At 44.2% G+C, this 19,947-nt stretch overlaps 1 protein-coding gene across 50 annotated transcripts in view; it reads right to left on the bottom strand.

Moving 5' to 3' along the window:
- Positions 1–14,900: 14,900 nt before the first annotated feature.
- The window catches only part of CUL2 (cullin 2), a 73,111-nt gene continuing 68,064 nt past the window's right edge, over positions 14,901–19,947 (bottom strand). For all 50 annotated transcript variants that reach the window (XM_081554345.1, XM_081554339.1, XM_081554321.1 and 47 more), the window contains 3 exons: positions 18,361–18,462; positions 16,248–16,364; positions 14,901–15,498 (listed from right to left, as the gene is read on the bottom strand). In XM_081554345.1, coding sequence (XP_081410471.1) covers positions 15,367–15,498; positions 16,248–16,364; positions 18,361–18,462 — 351 coding nt within the window. In that variant the 3' untranslated portion in view covers positions 14,901–15,366. The remainder of the gene's footprint in view (positions 15,499–16,247; positions 16,365–18,360; positions 18,463–19,947) is intronic.

The raw sequence follows: 19,947 nt of genomic DNA, 5'->3' as shown, positions 1-19,947 counted from the left end.
GTAAGTTGCAGGAAATCTCGGCTTCTTTTACGATTCTACCCAAAGACACCATCTTGAATGTAGCTGGCCACGCCAAGGACGTGGTTTGGGACGGGGCCCAGCGCAGTTTTTCCCAGAGCTATTATAAGGAAGTAGTCATGAAACAAAACGAATCTGTGTGGTTGAAAACTGCAGTGCTGACCCAAAATATTTCTAATGTGTGGAACCAGCTGGCAAGCTGAGAGCCTGAGAAAACACAAAGAGCGGTCTGGCCGCTCCGAGATGCCCAGCGCCTTCCAGGGTGGCTTTCGCTCCACGCTATTAGCTGTGTTCCAACAGGCAGGGAGCCAAGGCGGGCAACTCCAGGGGAGATGCGTTGGCAGACACAGTTCGGCCTTGACAGCTTCATTTGGGGGACAAGCAAGGGTGAGAGGAAGGGAGCACCAGGGGAGCAGAGGCCCCAGCCTCCCTCCGGGTGGCGCAGCAGGCTCTATGTTTCCTCCATTCCACAGATGGGCAAAGGGAGGTTCCCTCGGTCATCTGAGGGTTAAAGGTCAAACTCAACTCTTTGCAATCACACTTTATTTATCTTTTGCCCATGGTTCAAAATCCAAAATGTACTTTCTTATCATTGTTTCTGTCACTAAGTCATGTCTGACTCTTTGCAACCCCATGGACTGTAGTCCTGCTAGGCTCCTCTGTCCATGGGATTTTCCCAGGCAAGAATACTGGAAAGTGAGAGTCACTCAGTCGTGTCCAACCCTTTGCGACCCCGTGGACTGTAGTCCATGGAATTCTCCAGCCCAGAATACTGGAGTAGGTAGCATTTCCCTTCTTCAGGGGATCTTCCCAACCCAGGGATCGAACCCAGGTCTCCCACATTGCAGTTGGATTCTTTACCAGCTGAACCACAAGCGAAGCCCAAGAATACCAGAATGGGTAGCCTATCCCTCCTCCAGCGGATCTTCCTGACCCAGTAATCAAACTGGGGTCTCCTGCATTGCAGGCAGATTCTTTACCAACTGAGCTATGAGGGAAGCCCTGAAGGCATTTCCAGGGGATCTTTCCAACCCAGGGATTGAACCTGCATCTCCTGTATTAGCAGGCAGATTCCCTACTACTGAGCCATCTGGGAAGCTCCAAAACGTACTTAGGGACTTGGTGAAAAGCCTGCCTCCCCAGGCCCTGGCCTCCTAGCTCCCCTCCAAGGAAGTGATTGACATTGCCCATATATAATATGTCCTTCAAGAGAGATTTTATAAGTATATGTTTTTTTCTGATTTTCTTTTTCTAGACAGATGACCATTTAATATACATATTATTCTGCCTAAAAAAGCTTTTTCAGTCTTTCTAACTAAAAAAAAAGATAAAAGAAAAAAAGTATTCTCCCATTACAAAATATAGACAATTCAAGAAATTAGAGAAAATGGAACCAATACACTATCATCCCCTGCCCCACTGCCCAGAGGCCACCACTGTTAACCATTTGGCTTTTCACTCCAGAATTTTCAGAGAGATGTTATCTGGAAATGACTGTGTGTTCTCTTCCTACAGCACCATAGTCATCACTGTGGACAGAGAGGCAAAGAAAAGAAGAGACGAAGAAACAGGAGCAAATAATTTGTCCAGAGGGCATGGAGCGTGTGGGCAGGAGAGGTCAGTCAGTCTGGGGAGGAAGTGAACACTTACTCATATATTTGAGAACACTTTTTTTTTTTTTTGAGCCTCAAGCACCTGCTCTGTGGGAATGCAGATCCGATCATAAATCAGAGAGCAGGGGAAAATAATAAATCAACAGCCCATTTCAACACTGTGTGATAAGTGTTAAAACAACAGGAAGCCTGGGGAGGTGGGAGGCAGAGCCAGGTCCCTGGGTGGGGGGTAGTGGCATTGGAGCTGAGCTTTGACCCAGAGACCCCTGGAGTTAAGCCAGTTGATGAGTGGAGGGGGCATCCCCATGGAGAAAGGGAATGCAGAATTAGAAACTGGTGAGTAAGGTGGCAGGAATGGCAAGAGACAGGAAAGGACAGGTGTGTAATATGTAAGGAATGCTGGCTTTATCCTGAGAATAACATGAAGCTTCTGCAAGTCACAGGCAGGAAATGGACATGATTGGATCTGCACTTTGACAATGACCCAGTGTGGCTCCTGAGGGAGGAGTACATTAGGAGTGGACATGCCAGAGGGGCATCCGGAGACTGGAGAACTAGTTAGGGCAGTGCCGTGTCCATCCAGGTGAGAGAAAGTGGTGGCTGAACAGAGGTGTGGTGACCTAACAGATGGAGAGACTTGCTCGGTTCTTAAAGCAGTTGAGGATGTAGATTTGTTGACTGATTGGGGAAAAGAATGCCTTCCAGATTGAGTCTTGGGCATTTCTTGACTCAAAATTGTTCTCTGGTTCCTCTTGTTCTATAAAAGTTTAAGCTTCTGAGCTTGACCTGAAGACCATCAATGACATCATTTCAACCTTCCTTTGATAATATCCTATCTCTGTCTCCCTCTTTCTCTCTCAACTTGTACTTGAGCCATAGTAGAAAGCTAGTGACTCCTCAAACACACCCTGTCTCTGCCCAATGTCCTCTTCCACCTTTCTGGACTTTCTGAAGCCTTCAAGCCCAGCTCAGTGCCACCTCCTCCAAGAAGCCTTCCCAGACCTGCCCTACCCCTTTCCCTCTACTCATTTGGAAATAGTATCTCCCTCTCAGCTCCAGTAGCACTTTGCTTCTTCACCAGCTGAAATATTCACCACATCACATATTTTGATCTTCTGTGGAAGTGTCTTATTTTCACTACAAATTTAAAGGTTTCTTGAAGGCAGAGACTGAAACTCTCCTGGAATCTCAAGGAATGTTTGTTGAGAATGTTTGTTCAGTAGGGTGTGTGAGTGCTAAATCACTTCAGTTGTGTCCATCTCTTTGCGACCCTATGGACTGTAATCCGCTAGGCTCCTCTGTCCATGAAATTCTCCAGGCAAGAATACTGGGGTGGGTTGCCATGCCCTCCTCCAGGGGATCTTCCTAACCCCAGAATTAAACCCTCATCTCTTATGTCTCCTGCATTGACAGGTGGGTTCTTTACCACTAGTGCCACCTGGGAAGCCCTCAGTGGGGTCAGTTCAGCTGCTCAGTTGTGTCCTACTCGTTGCGACCCCATGGATTGCAACACGTCAGGCTTCCCTGTCCATCACCAACTCCAGAAGCTTGCTTAAACTCATGTCTATCGAGTCAGTGATGTCATCCAACCATCTTATCCTCTGTCGTCCCCTTCTTCTACCTTCAATCTGTCCCAGCATCAGGGTCTTTTCCAATGAGTCAGCTCTTCACATCAGAAGGCCAAAGTATTGGAGCTTCAGCTTCATCATTGGTCCTTCCAATGGATATTCAGGATTGATTTCCTTTAGGATAGACTGGTTTGATCTCTTTGCAATCCAAGGGACTCTCAAGAGCCTTCTCCAACACCACAGTTCAAAAGCAATTCTTCAACACTCAGCTTTCTTTATGGTCCAACTCTCATGGGGTAAATAGGGTCAAACCTGTGAGAAGATCCTGAGGGCAGGAAGGATCAGCAAGATCCTATTAAGGCTGTGACCTCGGGCTCTAAAGAAAGAGCAGGATTTTTATCAGGGTTTTTATCTGAATCAGCTCAGAGATGAAAAGGAAGAGACAGTAAGGAGGCAACAGCCACAGTCAGTAAAGAGATGACAGCTGAGAGGCCGTGAGAGGAGAAGCAGGAGAAAGAGAGAGACCTTGGGATGAGTCCAGCCTCTTATGAACTGAGGCATCAAGCAACACTCAAGAGCTAGGCATGGCCTGAGGTGGAACTAGAAAAAGCCGTAGAAAAGGGCCCGAGGGTCAGAGGAGGGAGACTCTGGCATGTCCAGTGCCCTTTAGGAATGTCCTACATCACATGGCCTGTGACTGGGGACTCCTGGGTTAGGAAACCCTCTGCAGGTCTTGGAGTCCCATCCTCCCCGAGGTCCCAGCGCAGGTGAGGGGCCTCAGCCAGCTCACCTGTCTCCAAGGCCCCCCACTGGTCCAGGTCCTCTCAAACCTGGTAAGGGGAAAGGGCAGAGGCTGCCACCCACCCCGACTCCCAGCCCTGAACCCCACCCTGAGCCAGCAAGGTCCTCAACTTCGGCTCCCCAGGGCCTGTTGACAGCAGCCAGCAGGGAGGTGGGGCCCCACCCAGTTCCCTAACTTCCAGGGAGGCTCAATCAGCTGCTCAAGACCTCAGAGCCTCAGGAAGTAGAAGCCAGCTTCAAACTGGGGGTAGAGGCGGATACTGGTCCCAGCAGGTATTCCCTCGGGGGCAGCCAGGTGAGTGAGTGGAGGGTGGAGACCCAACTCACCTGTTCAAAACCTCAGCTCGCTCTCCTCTATAAAAGTCTCATGATAACCACCTCGGGGGTTGATTCTAGATTTAAATCATTGTTAAAATCCTGGAGAGGGGGACTTCCCTGGTGCTTCCACTGCAGGGGCACGGATTCGATCCCTAATTAGGGAACTAAGATCCCACAAGCTGCTTGGCGAGGCCAAAAATCAATAAATAAAACAATTTTTTAAATACAGAGGGAAATGTGGGAAGCAGACCCTGGTGCAGAGTATAATTGAGCCAATCCCCTCGCCACTGCCGCCCCCCCACCTCCCGCCTTCTGCTGAGAAAGTGGCGGAGGAAGCAGGGCGGGGAGGCTGTTCCCCTGTCTATCCACTTCACAGCAACTCTGGGTCGCAGGGCCCAGAGCCCAGTCCCGAGATCAGAGAGGCCATGGAGCTCTGGAGGAGCGCCATTCACAGGCAAAGAGATGGGACCCCAGAGAGGAGGAAGGACCCTGTGACCTTCCAGTCGAGGCGGAGGTGGGGCCGTGCAGCCTCAGACAGTGGTCATGGAGCCCTCGCTCCAAGGGCCCAGGCCATCAGAGCCCCAGCCTCGTGGGCCGTCCAGGCTGCCGCGTACCTGCCCTCATGGAGCGTGCACTCTAGCAGGAGGGTAACCATAAGTCAGCACTGCTGAGATGGGGAGCCTGGGGATGAGGTCCAGTATTGGGACTGCTTTTGCCTGGGAACTTCATGCCCTTGATTCCTGTCTCATTCTAGATCTTGTCCCTCGTGACTCTTCCCTGTCTGGTTCTTTCAGGCTTTTAGGAAGACTATGTTTTTTAAACACATTGGCTTTTTCCTGGCTTTAGTCAGGCGATTGGAGTATTAAGTAGTTCAGCCCAGACCTAGTGGTAGAGAGGAGTCACTATTCTTTTTTTTTTAAAATATTATTTATTTATTTGGCTGTGCTAGGTCTTAGTTTCAGCATGCGAGATCTTTTGTTGTGGCCTGTGGCATCTAGTTCTCTACCCAGGGATCGAACCCAGGCCCCCTGCATTGGGGGTGGAGTGTTAGTCACTGGACCACCAGGGAAGTCCCGCATCATTCATTCTTTACTGGAAACAGTCTTTATTGTGTCCTGTGGGCCATCTGTAGGCTTAGTTCCTACCCTGTAGCATCATTTCCCCAGGAAGTCATCTTTGAACATGCACCTTCACCTCCCACAATACCCTGGGCATATTTAATTATCAACTTAATACAGTTAGACTGTGAGTTGCTTGAGGGTAAGAACTGCTCCACCGTTTTCTCATAGCCTTAGTATTGACTATGGTACGTTGCACATAGGAGGTATTTGAAACAGCTACCTGAGGTGAAGTTATGATTAATAACGGCTTTGTTCTGATTTCTTCAATTTTTGACATTTCCTCTGAAAAGTCGATCTTATCTCTGGGAGCAAGAGTTCAACCTGCTCTTCAAGGACTGAGTCTTAAAGGAGACCTAAGGAACGTGCCCAGGCTCGCTCTGGGTGCCTGTCCGTCCTCTCTCACACAGAGTGAATCTCTGCTCCACGGATTACTTCCTTTTCAGGTCATCCTGTTCCAGCACGTCAGGAGGTGCATGATGAGACGTGAACGTGATGTCAATAAGAAGTCAGCCTGGGATCACACAACAGATTTTTAAAAGTCCACACACAGAGAATTTATTTATTTCAAAACGCTGTCCAAAGTATTTTGGGGCCTCAGTTGAGAGGATCAATCAAAGATGACCAGAAGCACCTGGTGCCCTGTGACAAGGTAGAGGGGTGGGGTGGGGGAGGGTGGGAGAGAGGTTCAAGAGGGAGAGGATTTATGTATACTTATGACTGATTCGCGTTGTTGTACAGCAGAAACCAACACAACATCATAAAGCAGTTATCCTCCAATTAAAACTAAATTTAAAAAAAACATAAAAAAGATGACCAGGAGCATCCCTGTGTTTGGACTAGCTGGCCTTATTCTTCATCACAGCAAAGCATGTTAGGAGGACCTAACATGTTAGGAGGACAGGGTTTGGTACAGGCTTTCCAGGTGGTGCTAGTGGTAAAGAACCTGCCTGCCAATGCAGGAAAGGTAAGAGACGCGGGTTTGATCCCTGGGTTGGGAAGATCCTCTGGAGGAAGGCATGGCAACCCACTCCAGTATTCTTGCCTAGAGAATCCCATGGACAGAGGAAACCTGGAGGTTTCTGTTCTGTCTATGGGGAGGGCAGGCTAGAGAAGCCATCACTCACTAGCCAGAGGGGGCATCTGGTACATTGTGGCTTTGGCGATGGTCATGTTTTGTCTGTCTTCAGACATGATCATAGGGTGGTTTTGTCTTTGCCATGATCCAGTGTGGTTATAGAGTGCCCCTGGGGTTCTGCGAGATGGCTGGGCCTCAGCAAGAGGACACCGACCCCTTCCTGTGGGTGCTGGCCTCTCAAGAGCACCACCAGCGCCCAACCAGTGGTAGCTGCCAGCGCCTAGGTGCCAGGGTGCTTCTCCTTCTCAGAGACATTCTGTAGAACTGCCTTCTGCCTTTCATCAGCTCACGAAGGACAAAGAAATACTGAGAAACATTTCCACGTTGAAATAGACCAAAGAGAAACGATACTGCCTGATCTGGGCTTCCATTCCAGATGAGAAAAATATGAAACGTGAATGGAGGTTGTCACTAGTGATGTTTTATAAATGTTGTCTCCTGCTTCTGATCACCCTGTGGTTATACAAGAGAACACACTCAGCTATTTAGGGCACACGGGTACAGGATCAGCACCTTATTCTCAATCAGTTCAGGAAGAAGAATATTTCCATAGATAAATAATAAACCAAACTGAGCAAAATGTAAATAATTGGCGCATCTGAGAGGGGGCATCACAGAGTTCTTTGTGCTATGCTTCCAACATTTTTGCATGCTTGCAATTACAAAAAAAAAAAAGAATATTCACCACCACCACCCCCCACACCACCAAAAGGGCAAACCCTAAACAAAGAATGGATTTTCTTAATTTTCTTTTTTGCAAATAGTGACAAAAACATAGCCCTGCAGCTGGGCCTCCAGAGCTTGTACTTGCCTGAAACAGGTTGGACTCAGGCTCTGGTTTCTCCAGGAGGCACAGGGAAGGGAGAGGAGCTGGAAACCACGGGTCTCTGTGTCCTCTGCTGCTCTGACCTGGCAGCTTCAGCCAGAAGTGGGTCCATCACCATTCCAGTCTCAGGCATCACTTAGACTAATTTTTCTTATCCAGGCGTGAAAATCCTACCATAATTTTCCATTTCACTAGTGGATATCATTCTATACCTGGTACAATGGACACCTATTTCTCTACCGCTATATGTAACAACAGAAACGCCGTGCAAATGATGTCTCTCCACTACAAAACTCCACTCTTTCATCAGTAAGAAACCTTGAGAACATTACAGCTACCCTGCAGGCTACCAGGCCCAGATGGGACACGCGGGCCACTGCTCCACCAGGTAGTTCAGTGTTTTTATTTCCTGGCTACTATCATGGTTTTGCTCGTAGAATTGTTTCTATTCTAAGATCTTTAGCTAGCATTCATTTCTGACCATGGTATCACTTTACATGTATCACAACACGCACTCTGCAAAGCTCCTTGCCCACCACACCAACCTTGAGGTCTTTTTTTTTCTGCTTTATTTATAGTCTGATTAGAGTTCTCAAGTATTTTCATCAAATGGAAGTAGATGTGCAATTTATTCTCTGAATCTTTGCATAAAGAATATTCGCCTTTTACCTTAATTTTGGCTTCTTTCCTCTGAGCAGTTTTAAATGTTATTCCACCGTTTCTGGCTTTCAATGTTTTGGAAGACAAATCCGGTGCAAGCTGATTCTTTCCCTTTTAGTCCAGAGTATGGGAGATTTTTCTCTTTTTCCTTGAAATTCAGGAATTTTTGCCAGGATATTCCTTAAGTGGCTGTTTTATTAATCCAGCCTGGGATTTGGTAAAGGTACTTGCTTTGAGCACTCAAGTCTTTTTTAGCACAGAGGAATTTATCATTATTGCTTCTTCCCTGCCTGACTCTTTTTTATCTTTCTGGAAATTTTACTACCCATGTGTAAGGTCTTGCCTCTACCAGGTCTCTGCTGGTTGTTTCTGATGCTCATGGCTGCATCACTCCGATCTCTGCCTGTCTTCACATGGCTGTCTCTCCTGCGTGCCTGCGTCCAAACTTACCTTTCCCTACAACAACAGCCATCATTGTATCAGGGCTCACACTAACCCGGTATGATCTTCCTATAAGGACCCCATCATTGTATCAGGGCTCACACTAACCCGGCATGACCTCAACTTAGCTTGATTACAACTGCAAAGACCCTATTTACAAACAAGGTCACATTTAGAGGGTCTGGGTGGACATGCAGTTTGGGGGGGCACTATCCAACACAGTGCAGTAAGTAGGAACAATATGTGGGTTTCCCTGGTGGCTCAGTGGTAAAGCATCTGCCTGCCAATGCAGGAATGCAGGTTCAATTCCTGAGTTGGGAAGATCCCCTGGAGAAGGAAATGGCAACACATTCCAGTATTCTTGCCTGGGGAATCCCATGGACAGAGGAGCCTGGCAAGCTACAGTCCACCAGGTCACAAAGGAGTCAGACATGACTGAGCGATTTGACAACAATCAGTATGCAACTAAAGTCAGTATCAGATGAGTCTAATGAAAATGAACATACACACCCACCCACTGCAAAACAAAGTGGTTAACGAAGTAAGTCCTTCAGGCAGAAAAGGACTGACCCCAATCCTCTGAGTTCACACCACACCTCGCATCCCTCCAGTGTATACTCAGAAACCTCAGCACACTGCTCTGCCGAGTTCCCTGAGCTTCCTGGTTGGTCCCATCCTTGCCTCTTGAGAGTCACCCCTGGAAGGAGTGATAGTCTCACAGGGACAAAGATGCATTAGCTAGTGGCCTGGTCCTTGAGTGCCGCTGCTGGGATTGGTGGCTACAAGGAATTCAATTGGTGTCAGAGCTTTTGGACGGAGCCAGCTGGGATTTAAGTGACTAGGTCAGCAGTGAGCCTGACTGACTTTTCCAGAGCAAGTCTGGCCTCCTGGAGGTGCCGCCTCCTCAGGAATACAAACAGGCTCTCTCCGATGGGACCTGGGCCGATGCCAGCAGGGAAGAGGGCAGAGGCGATGAGTTAGGCTGCGGACACCTCTTCCTCTCACCCTGCTTCATGGGGCAGTGCTGGGGGTTGGGGGGCAAGCCGAGTGGAGCAGGTGCTGTGCATTCAGGGACTGCATGTCCCCCCACCCCACCCCTGTCCTGGTCCCTTCCTACTCCACTGCACGTCCAGTTTACCATTGCACCAGGGGGCTGGAGGGCTGGTATCTTTCTTGGCTGCCAACATTGAGATGGGTATTGTAAAATGTACAGTCTAAATAAGGTGTCTCCAAAGTTTCCTCCATGCATAGCATAGATTTGAATTTAGTCACCTCAGGAGTATATAAACAGCTAAAACAGCCTTTATTTTTTCCTATTCAGCATCCAACTTTTTCTTTATCAGAGCACTTCTCCTGCATGGGTGACCTCCTTGGACCACATGTTAGGTACACTTCAGTTCAGTTCAGTTGCTCACTTCTGTCTGACTCTTTGCAACCTCATGGACTGCAGCACATCAGGGTTCCCTGTCCATCACCAACTCCTGGAGCTTGCTCAAACTCATGTCCATCGAGTTAGTGATGCCATCCAACCATCTCATCCTCTGTCGTCCCCTTCTCCTCCTGCCTTCAATCTTTCCAACTTGTTGGGTCTTTTCCAACGAGTCAGTTCTTCGCATCAGGTGGCCAAAATTAGGTACAGTTGATGCTAAACCAGCTTATTTCTGCTAAAAGTAGATCTTTGCTTTTCAAGCTTGTCCTTTCTTCCCCAAAAGATAAACTAATAAAGCCCACCCACTCTGAGGTCAGCCCGTCTGCGCAGTGCTGAGGTGGGCAATCCCACAAAGCGAGTGATACCTCAACAGGGAGGTTACAAAAATCACAGAACATTTCCATCATTTTCCTATAACCCCAAAGTTCTTCCAAGGAAAATACTGAACTGACCACATGGGATAAAATTAGCAACCCATTCGCTTTACCCACCCTCCCCTGGACTGTGAACCTCTGACACAGGCTACAATTCTTCAATTACTGTAACTATAAACAGGAAGAACTGGAGAAAAAGAAAACAATAAAGAATCGAAAACTGAACAAACCCTGCCTGCCTTCCTTATTTGAGTTCTTTTCCACAAGCTAGTTCTCAAATGTTTCTTCCTTTTGCTGAAAAATTGTACCATTAATGTTTTCAGGAGAATGCAAAACACTAATATGTTCCTCTCTCAAGGTTACCACTTAACGCTAACAAAGATTGTGAACATAAGAAATAATCATATAACGGAGTGACCTATGGCTCAATTCCTCTACTTCTACAAACATGTCCTTGCCTCCAAGTAGGGTGACAAGGACCACACTCTGAAGTTCTAGGAAGACAGACCCTAGAACATGTGTTCAGTCGATCAGTCATATCTGACTCTTTGCAACCCCACAGGCTGCACCACACCATGCTTCCCTGTCCTTCACTATCTCCCAGAGTTTGCTCAAACTCATGTCCATTGAGTCGGTGATGCCGTCCAACCATCTCATCCTCTGTCGCCCCCTTCTCCTCCTGCCTTCAGTCTTTCCCAGCATCAGGGTCTTTTCCAATGAGTCGGCTTTCTTCACTTCAGGTGGCCAAAGTATTGGAGCTTCAGCTTCAGCATCAGTCCTTTCAATAAATATTCAGGGTTGATTTCCTTTAGGATTGACTGGTTTGATCTCCTTGCAGTCCAAGGAACTCTCAAGACATGTACAAACGACAAAATATTCTCATTCTTGTTGGTTCTTGCTTTTATGATGTAAGATGTTATGTACTGTACTTGTGTGGTAGTAAATGTCTACTACTATGTAGTCACAGTTATCCAGGACACTAATTCAAGGGCTGAAGAGTCAGGGGAAAGAGGATGGATTCAGAAGCCTCTACGATTGGCTTCTGAGATTCAGGATCAGAGCACCTACATCAGGAGCATCAGGCCCCTGGGACCAACTGCCAGCTCCACCGGGTTATCTTACACACACATCACAGGTATCTGGAACCAGGCTCACCCTGCTCCTTCTCCACCTTCGTCTCTGTCCAGATGCCCCATCTCGCTGGATGGTATTTGCTGTGACAGCCAAGAGTCTCGGGACCTCTCTGTCTCACCTCTCCCCTCACTCACCCAGTCCACTGGGAAGTGGTGTCACTTTACCCATTGCCCCTGGAGGGCGCCACTGGCCCTCTCCTAACTGCCCACTCCCGCCTGGGCCTCCTGCGTCCCGTGCGGACGTCTTCCGCCTTCCCTCCAGAGTCCGTTCTGCACACAGTGTCTCCATTTCCCACTGAAACTGCAAATACTCTGCAACAGTTCACAAACACCAAAGAAAAAACAGAAATATGTACACTATACAGCATCAGCAAAGGAAATATTCACGCACCCACCACCTATGCTTTAAACAACATCGTCATCCGTTTTTTTCTGATACAAATGTAACTCGCCCAAGTAAACTGTGTGAACACCAGCCGCTCAAGCTCAGCAGGTGTTCTGGCCGCTGCTGCCTACTTGGCGCTCTCCCACCTTCATTTTCTGCCTTTAACTTCTCCTACCCGACCTCCCACAAGAGCCCAGGAGTTCCCTTCATCAGCACTTTCACTTGGAATGCTCTGTTCAAATCTGACCAACACAAGTCTAAATGCCCCACTGGGGCACAGATCATACCTTGGCTGATGATGATCAGAGCCATGGTACCCACACAAGACCTGGCCCCAGGGCATGGCTGTTAGGCAACAAAGGAAGGGGGGTTGCCTGACCCCCAGAGGGAGGCCAGGGAGGTAAACCTTACCTTTTCCCAGACAGCAGTCACCGAATGTGAACATCATCTCTGCCCACCAGTGAAGCCCACCTTTAATGAATTCCAACCAATGCGGCTTCTGTCTCACATGAGGATTTAATTGATTCAGCCTTAGATATGCCCCATGAACACGCCAGTCCTCAACCAGAGAGCTTTTCCATATTCATTCCCACCCAGTTAGCTATGGCCCACATACAGCTGCCCTTACAACTACTGTTTTAAAAGCTCATATCCTTTTTTTGCTGTGAAGAGCCAAATCGGACTTCATGTTGGAACAGTTTCTTTGACTTGTTTTCCGTTGCTTTTGTTATTATGATCATACATAATGGCCTGTCTCAGAGAATCCCGTCCCTCTGCCTGACTGTTAAAAGTGCTTTTGTTCAGGACTCTGTCCACCTGTAGATGAAGGAGGTTTTGAGCCAACTCACTTAACCATGTATATTTACAGCTTAAATAAGTATCTCAAGAAACTAAAATAGCAAGTGTTTATTACTCTCAAATTAACTGGACACAAACTTTTATTATGAAAAGTTAGGAAAAATGATCATTCTTCGCGTATAAAATGAAGTTCTTTCTACCTAATTCATAGGATACACTGTATTAGGCCCACAGTTTTGCCTTGGTTTTAACTTTAGGTTATGCAGTTTCTGGCAATGACTCCTGGAAAGCACTCTAATTTCCTAATCTATGAAAAGAGAGGAATGCTGCTTATTTTTCAGGGCTATCTGAAGATTGCAAACAAATAACATGTAGAAGCAGCAGTCACAGTCTGCATTCAATAAAGGTCAAAAAAAAAAATTAACGGAAATGTTACAGCACTGTAGCATATACAGGTTATAAAATCCTATTAAGACCATAAGTTATAAGGTAAAACACAAAGTCCAGAATGTCTATTCTACTATTCATATTAGAGCGACTGTCATACAATATTGGACCAAACTCTAGAATAAATCTGCACCTACAGTAGCAATGGAAATATCTGGGTTCGAAAGGAAAAGACACAGTGCTGACAAGAGCTATACGTTGTATGGCCCTAAGACAGATCTCTGACTCACGTTAACCACCCCAGTATGCACGACTTTTTAACTTCTCAGAGTTTTGGTCACATTCTTTTTTTCTGAGGCGAAGCACTGACAGCCTTTCCTGTCCTCCCTTGTTTTGCCCTTCTGTCGTTCTGACCCTTCCTGCCCATGGCACCAGGCACCAAGCACAGGGCCGTGTGCCAAGGTTTGGTTGGTGCCATGATGTCGCCTGCCTGACCCACCCGACCCCACAGCCTCAGCTCTTCCCCAGCTCCTTGCTGCTCAACAGAAGGTGCATGACATCCATCCTCTCGGAAGAGGCCTTTGTTAGGGCACCTGGTTCCTTCCTCACAGATGACAACCGTGCCTTCAATATGTCTCCTTTCAAGTGAAACGGAAAAAGATGGGACAAAAACTCCTGTCAGTCATTTCTGTCGACCTCGGCACAAGCATTTTCTCCATTTATCAATATATTTTCTTGACAATTAGATAGCAGGGTAAGACTTAACATTTATAAGTATTTAAGAAAAAAGGAATCAATTTAGAAAACTTTATCAACAAGTTATCAAAACAAAGGTTTGTTTTTTGACAGTGGATGTACAATATTGTATGATTTGTCATTATTTCCTCTCTAGGGGATAAAAGGGAAAATGAGAAATACAGTAGAGAAGTCATTAAAAGCTCAACAGATTCTTTTTTAAACACTTAAGAGACATGAGTTAGAAAAAGTACCATCAAACAAACCAACTGAAAAAACCACTTTGGCAACAATAAGAGAAACTGGACTACAAGCCATATATGAGATGATATTAAGTAATTATTGTTTTTTTGTTAAGTGTAGTTAAGTAACTGTGGCTGTTTTTCTACAGGCCTTTTCTGTGACTGAAGTATTGCAAGTGAAATGATCCACGAAGGATATGCTTTAAAATATCTCAGCTTTTTAAAAAAATGTGTGTGTAGTGGTGGAGGAAGGGTAGATAATAAATATGGAAATAAACCAGAGTATTCTAATACTGCTGTCGATATACATAAACAAAATAATGAACTTTCATGTCAATAAAAGCGGCACCTGGTGTAATGCACTATATAGAGGAAAGAAAAAAAAGTATTTCAGTTATGCATTGCTAAGAGTATCTGTGATACAGGAGTGAATCTAGTGTTAAAATGGTAGGAGGTGGGAGAGTAACAAGCAGGCAAGGGCACGGGAAGACAATGGTACTGCAGGATGACCTACGACCCCGAGGAAGGGGGAAAGGGAAGGAGCAGAGGGGCGTCAGACCTCATTAGAACTGATGTGCTGTGGAGACAGAAGTAACACAACCCGGGAATGATGGCTCTTTCTAAGCCAGATGTGAGGTCACCACAGTCCCCTCGCTCTTGGTTCTGCGCTGCAGCAGGACACCACCAGAAACTCGAGACAGAATTACACCCTCACTCCGCACAAGGCTCACATCCAATGTAGTTCTAATCCATAAAAAGAAAACATCATTTATCCTGAACGCATCCTTTATGTTGAAGGCATTCAGAAACAATAACCGAGACTTTTTCATGTAGGATTTAACCAGGAGCATAAGGACTCACAGACATTTCTGAGCATTATATTGTGATACTCCATCCACATAAAAAAGGCATTCTATTTCTTTATTTTTTTATTTGACAAGCAGCAATATCATGTTTGTCATTTTAATGTAGATACAATTATTAGGTTATCTGTCATATTACAATATTTAGGGTTTTTTTTTTAATCTTATGTCCTTTAAGATACATTAAAAAAAAAAAAAAACAAAAAAAACCCACACATCAACTGCAAACGTGAAGGGGAGAAAAAGCATGGTACCCAGCCAGATTTCCACATTTCAGCAATACTTCACTCATCCTTTTTTAATAAAGTTTTAAGAAATGTCATAATGACATGAGCTTGAAATATCTCTAGGCATTTTCTCTGACGCTCATGACGTGGCACTGGTGATGTTGTAAACAGCAGAGAAACAGGGGCTGCCAAATGACCAAATTATGGAGGCACAGGCCTGCTTTCTCCCACAGGAACACACCGGATGCTGATGGCGATGACCTTCTCATACCCACACTGGAGAAGCGTGGCGTCACGCGACGTAGCTGTACTCATCTGCGGACGCCTGGCTGCGTTCGATGTACTGTTTGTCTATCAGGACTTCAATACACTTCTTAATCATGCTGATACTAGGGTTAAACCGAGCTCTTGACTGGCTAATCACCTGTGGGAGAGAGGCACATGGTAAAAATGCTCTTCTCGCCAGGAGCACTTAGTTCAACTCTGATGCAACGCACAAAAATACCTTTTCATGCAAACTATGGGAAAAGTCTTAATGTTGAGGCTGTGAAGGAATTTAAATGGTGAAGGGCACAGATACAGCCAAACCTAGTAACATACTAAATCAAATCACAAACTAATTAATCTAACTATTCATACACGCCCTCGAGCTTCCATTGAATCCCTCTGCAACTTCTGGCTCTTAGCTGAAGGAACACCTGCTCAAGAAAGCTTTCCCTAACACCCCCTGAGTCAAGACCTGTGTACACTCTCATTGTACCATATGCCTTTTCTTTGTTGCACATCAGTGTAATTTTACAGTTACTCACACATCACTTCAGTAATGCATTTCTTCCTTATGACACTGAACTCCCAAAGGGCAGAAGCCATGTCCTGAGCCGGTGTGCACCCCACGGCGATCAGTGCTCCACCAAACGGGAGACACGCGTGTATTCCAGGAATGAGTGAGTGTTGGATACGGTCGACCTCCTTCAATAACTGGACATGAGGCTCAGACCTCTACATCTAAATGTGAATTTAATACTGGATTTATGAGCACTGTTCTCTTTCAGTAACAAAAAGCATTTCTTTATGCTATACAGGAGTCACAGGTTTCTGTATCATAGTCACAAAGAAACATGCCTAATCCTAATACCCTCTCCCCAAGAAGTCTTCAGGACTTTCCCCTTTTACCTCTTGAATAAGGGCGTTATGCCGCAGTACTTTTCTCGCTTTCATGATACGAACTATAGCAGCCTGGAGGTACATTTTCCGGTCTTCGTCTACAGCACTTCTCGTCTGCTCCATTTCCTGTTTTATGAAGCCCATAAAAAGTCACTGCACTTGTTTTTAACTCATTTTATTTGTGAGTTTAAATAAATCTCCAATCAATACTGAGAATCAAACTATACAATTACCTGCCCAATATAACATAACCATTATGATGAGTTATATATAATTTCTCAAGTTAAAGTGGGAAGGCTATTTTTAAAAAAATGAACACTATTTTACATTGTATTCAGTGTAAATAGTCAAGAAAGTAGAACTTAAGTGACACAGAGTAATAAGTCTCAAGACCACGGACCTATGAGTGAGTCAAGACTTATACCACAAAGCTTGCAGACTTTAACAACTGGCTCCAAGTGGATACTGGATCAGGCTTCAAGGGCAAGAGCTGGGAAGGGCTCCATTTGACTCAAGCAGAGAAGCCAGGAAGGCTGGGCCAGAAGGGCCTCTCTCCATGGAGCTCAAGGGAAGACAGTGGTGGGAAGGCACAGAAGCAGGCAATGCCACATTAATAGGGATCTCACAGCAGCTTAACAGATAAAATACACGTTATCACCATTAGCCTACAGGGGTATGAGATCTTGACCATTTTAGGGGTCAAACTGAATAGCAACTGATTAACATTTGACCTTGGGGGGGGAAGTTAAGTTCCCAGAGGAGCCTGACATATCTGATACCTTCACAACCTGCCTCAAGCCCAAGGTCAGGATGGCACATGGGAAGCAGTAAGGAAATCCCCAGCCATACGAAGAGGCAGCCTGAGAATAACCACCACATCAACAGCAGATGTTCACGGTGCACACTGGCTCATCCCAGGTCGGACTCTACTCCAGACCTATACGAGCTCATCACAGTTTGAGTTTTAACATGATCTCCATGCAGTCCATTTGCACAGAGAAGTCTGAGAAGCATTTTCAACAGTTTTTCTTTGATGTGGTGTACACACACACACAATGGTATATTACTCAGTGATAAAAAAAGAATAAATAAAATCTTGCCATTTGTGACAACACAGACAGAACCAGAGAGTATTATGCTGAGTGAAATGACTCAGACAGAGAAAGATATGTCTCCATGGGTTAATGTATATGTAAAATCTAATCTAAAAAAAAAAAAAAAACAAACATAGCAAAATAGAGTTATAGATACAAATAAACAGGTGGTTGGAAGGGGGATAGGGGAAAGAGAAAAATCAGTGAGGGAGATGAAGAGGTATAAACTTCCAGCAGCAAAATAAATGAGTGTTGGGTATGAAATGTGCAGTGTGGGGAAATTTATGTGGTATCTTTGTATGGTGATATATTGTAACTAGGCTTCTCATGGTGATCATTTTGAAATGTACAGAAATAAATCACTATGTTGTGTAACAGGAACTAACATAGAATCAATTATACTTCAAAGACAAACACACTCATAGAAAAAGAGACCACATTTGGTGTTACCAGAGGCAGGGGTTGGTGAGGGAGGGGAGGAAAACTGTACGAAGGCAGTTAGAAGGTACAGACTCCCAATTATAAAATGAGTATTAGAGATGTAATGTACAACATGATAAATATAATCAATGCTGCTGTGTATTATATATGAGAGCGGTTAAGAGAGTAAATCCTGAGTCTTCATCACAAGGAAGTTTTTTTCCTCCTTCTTTAATTTTGTCTCTATATGAGGTGATCAATATTCTCTAAACTGACTGTGATAATCATCTCATTATATATGTAAATGAAATCATTATGCTGTACAGCTTAAACTTATACTGTGATGTATGGTAATTATATCTCAATAAAACTGGGAGAAAAAAAACAAAAAGGCAAATATGACTAAACTACGACACCTTTTTCCTAAGATTATACTACTGTTTTTAAAATCCAAAATACTGTTTGTGAGGCCAGTCAATGCAAAGAATAAACCAGAAAAGATGTATCATAATTTTGATGTGCAAAATTCTCCATTGGTCTCAATGTTACTGCTTATAAAGTCTGATGCTTAAATATTTCCAAAAGAAATGACATCAGAAAGCACTTACCTGTGGTGTGTCTTTCTGCATTGATGTAGTAATTTTAAATTTTGTTCTTTTACTGCTAAAGTTCATATTTAATGAAAATGAAGATTCTGCATCGATGTCTTCCTATAATTAAAAATAATTCATTTACACTTATAAAAATAAAATCATCAAATAACAATTGCTGCAAATAACACGCCATGAAGTTAAATAACGACCAAGCAAAAAACACTGAACTCTCATAATCTCTTATATTATAAATATTATTTAAGAGAAAATAATTGTCTTCTGTCAAACCATGAAGGAGAAAACAATTCTTTCCTAACTTTACACTTGATAGAATTTTAATCAGTTTAGATTCAGAAAACTTTTTCTGGCCCAACTATTTAGCGTAATTTTAATATTTTAATTTTTATTAAATACCAAGGCTCATAATTTTTCCATTACATTTTGAAAAATCGAATAACCAAAATTTTTTTGAATGCTACAATAACAAAATACCAATTAAAAACAACCTAACAACAGAAGCCGGCTGGTTTCAATGGCACGCAAGCTCACTTCCTACCACCCAGTGCAATTCTGACATTACCCTCTAATGCACATTTTATCCACTCTGCCAGAAGCCAGTGGTCTTTTCTCAAGTGGAAGTTGTTAAGCCAATCTTTAGCTCTTAAGCTCTACTGAGCTTAAGAAAGCCACTTTTGTCATACACTGGAATTTCTCCACCAGCAGGACCATGGAGCACTTGGCAGATGGAACTATCTCAGTAATAACCACAAAAAGTCTATTAAAGAAATGACAGCTTTGTATTTTACATTTGATGTGCACACAACCTATCAATGTTTATTTTGTACATTACTGAGCAGCAAAAATATATAACATGCTTTAGAAAAATACTTACCTTTTTAAGCATTTTTATTTAGCTTAATAATTTAAACTTAAATTTTAAGCTTAAAAGCTTTTACTCATAATTAATTAAAACTTTAATATTAAGGATTCAGTATTCTGCTAAGTTTCTGAAGTCAGAAAAATCAATCATTTCTCAAAATTAAGAAAAGCTTGATTTGAATTACAGCATGCATGCCATTCAGAGGCTACAAAAGTCATCTTTAGCAAGATGAACTGGTACTGTAGGCCATGAACTAAAATAAAAACGCAACATCATCTGCAAGAAGTTTTTCTTACAGGCACAATAATCAGAAACAGGAGATTGAAACCACATCTGTTGCTTTTTTAACTATTCAAATATCTATACTATAAAAACAAAAACATGTTATTAGGGGAAAAAAGTTATAAAGAAAAAAAGAAATGTACTATCAGTTTGCTAGTCCCGTGACAGATACTAAAACTATATGGGGTTGAGTTGAATCCTAGAGTTTAGAACTCTAAATTAAATGTGAGAGTGACAGCATCTGAGATGGTGGGAGTTAACACAGTGCAAATATGCACAGAATAGACATCAGTAAGCTGTCATTTCCTATCACAGAACCATGTAATTAAATATTAACTAACCAAGAAGAGCCCAGAAAAATTTATGACAGACTACAGTTTTAAAACCTCAATTAATCAGAGTCCTTCTGATGTCAACTCTTAAATAATTTTTCAGTAAAC

Source organism: Giraffa tippelskirchi, chromosome 13 (genome assembly GCF_054371585.1).
Source record: "Giraffa tippelskirchi isolate mGirTip1 chromosome 13, T2T-mGirTip1v1.2.pri, whole genome shotgun sequence".
Lineage (NCBI taxonomy): Eukaryota > Metazoa > Chordata > Mammalia > Artiodactyla > Giraffidae > Giraffa > Giraffa tippelskirchi.
This window is presented reverse-complemented; position numbering and strand designations above follow the sequence as displayed.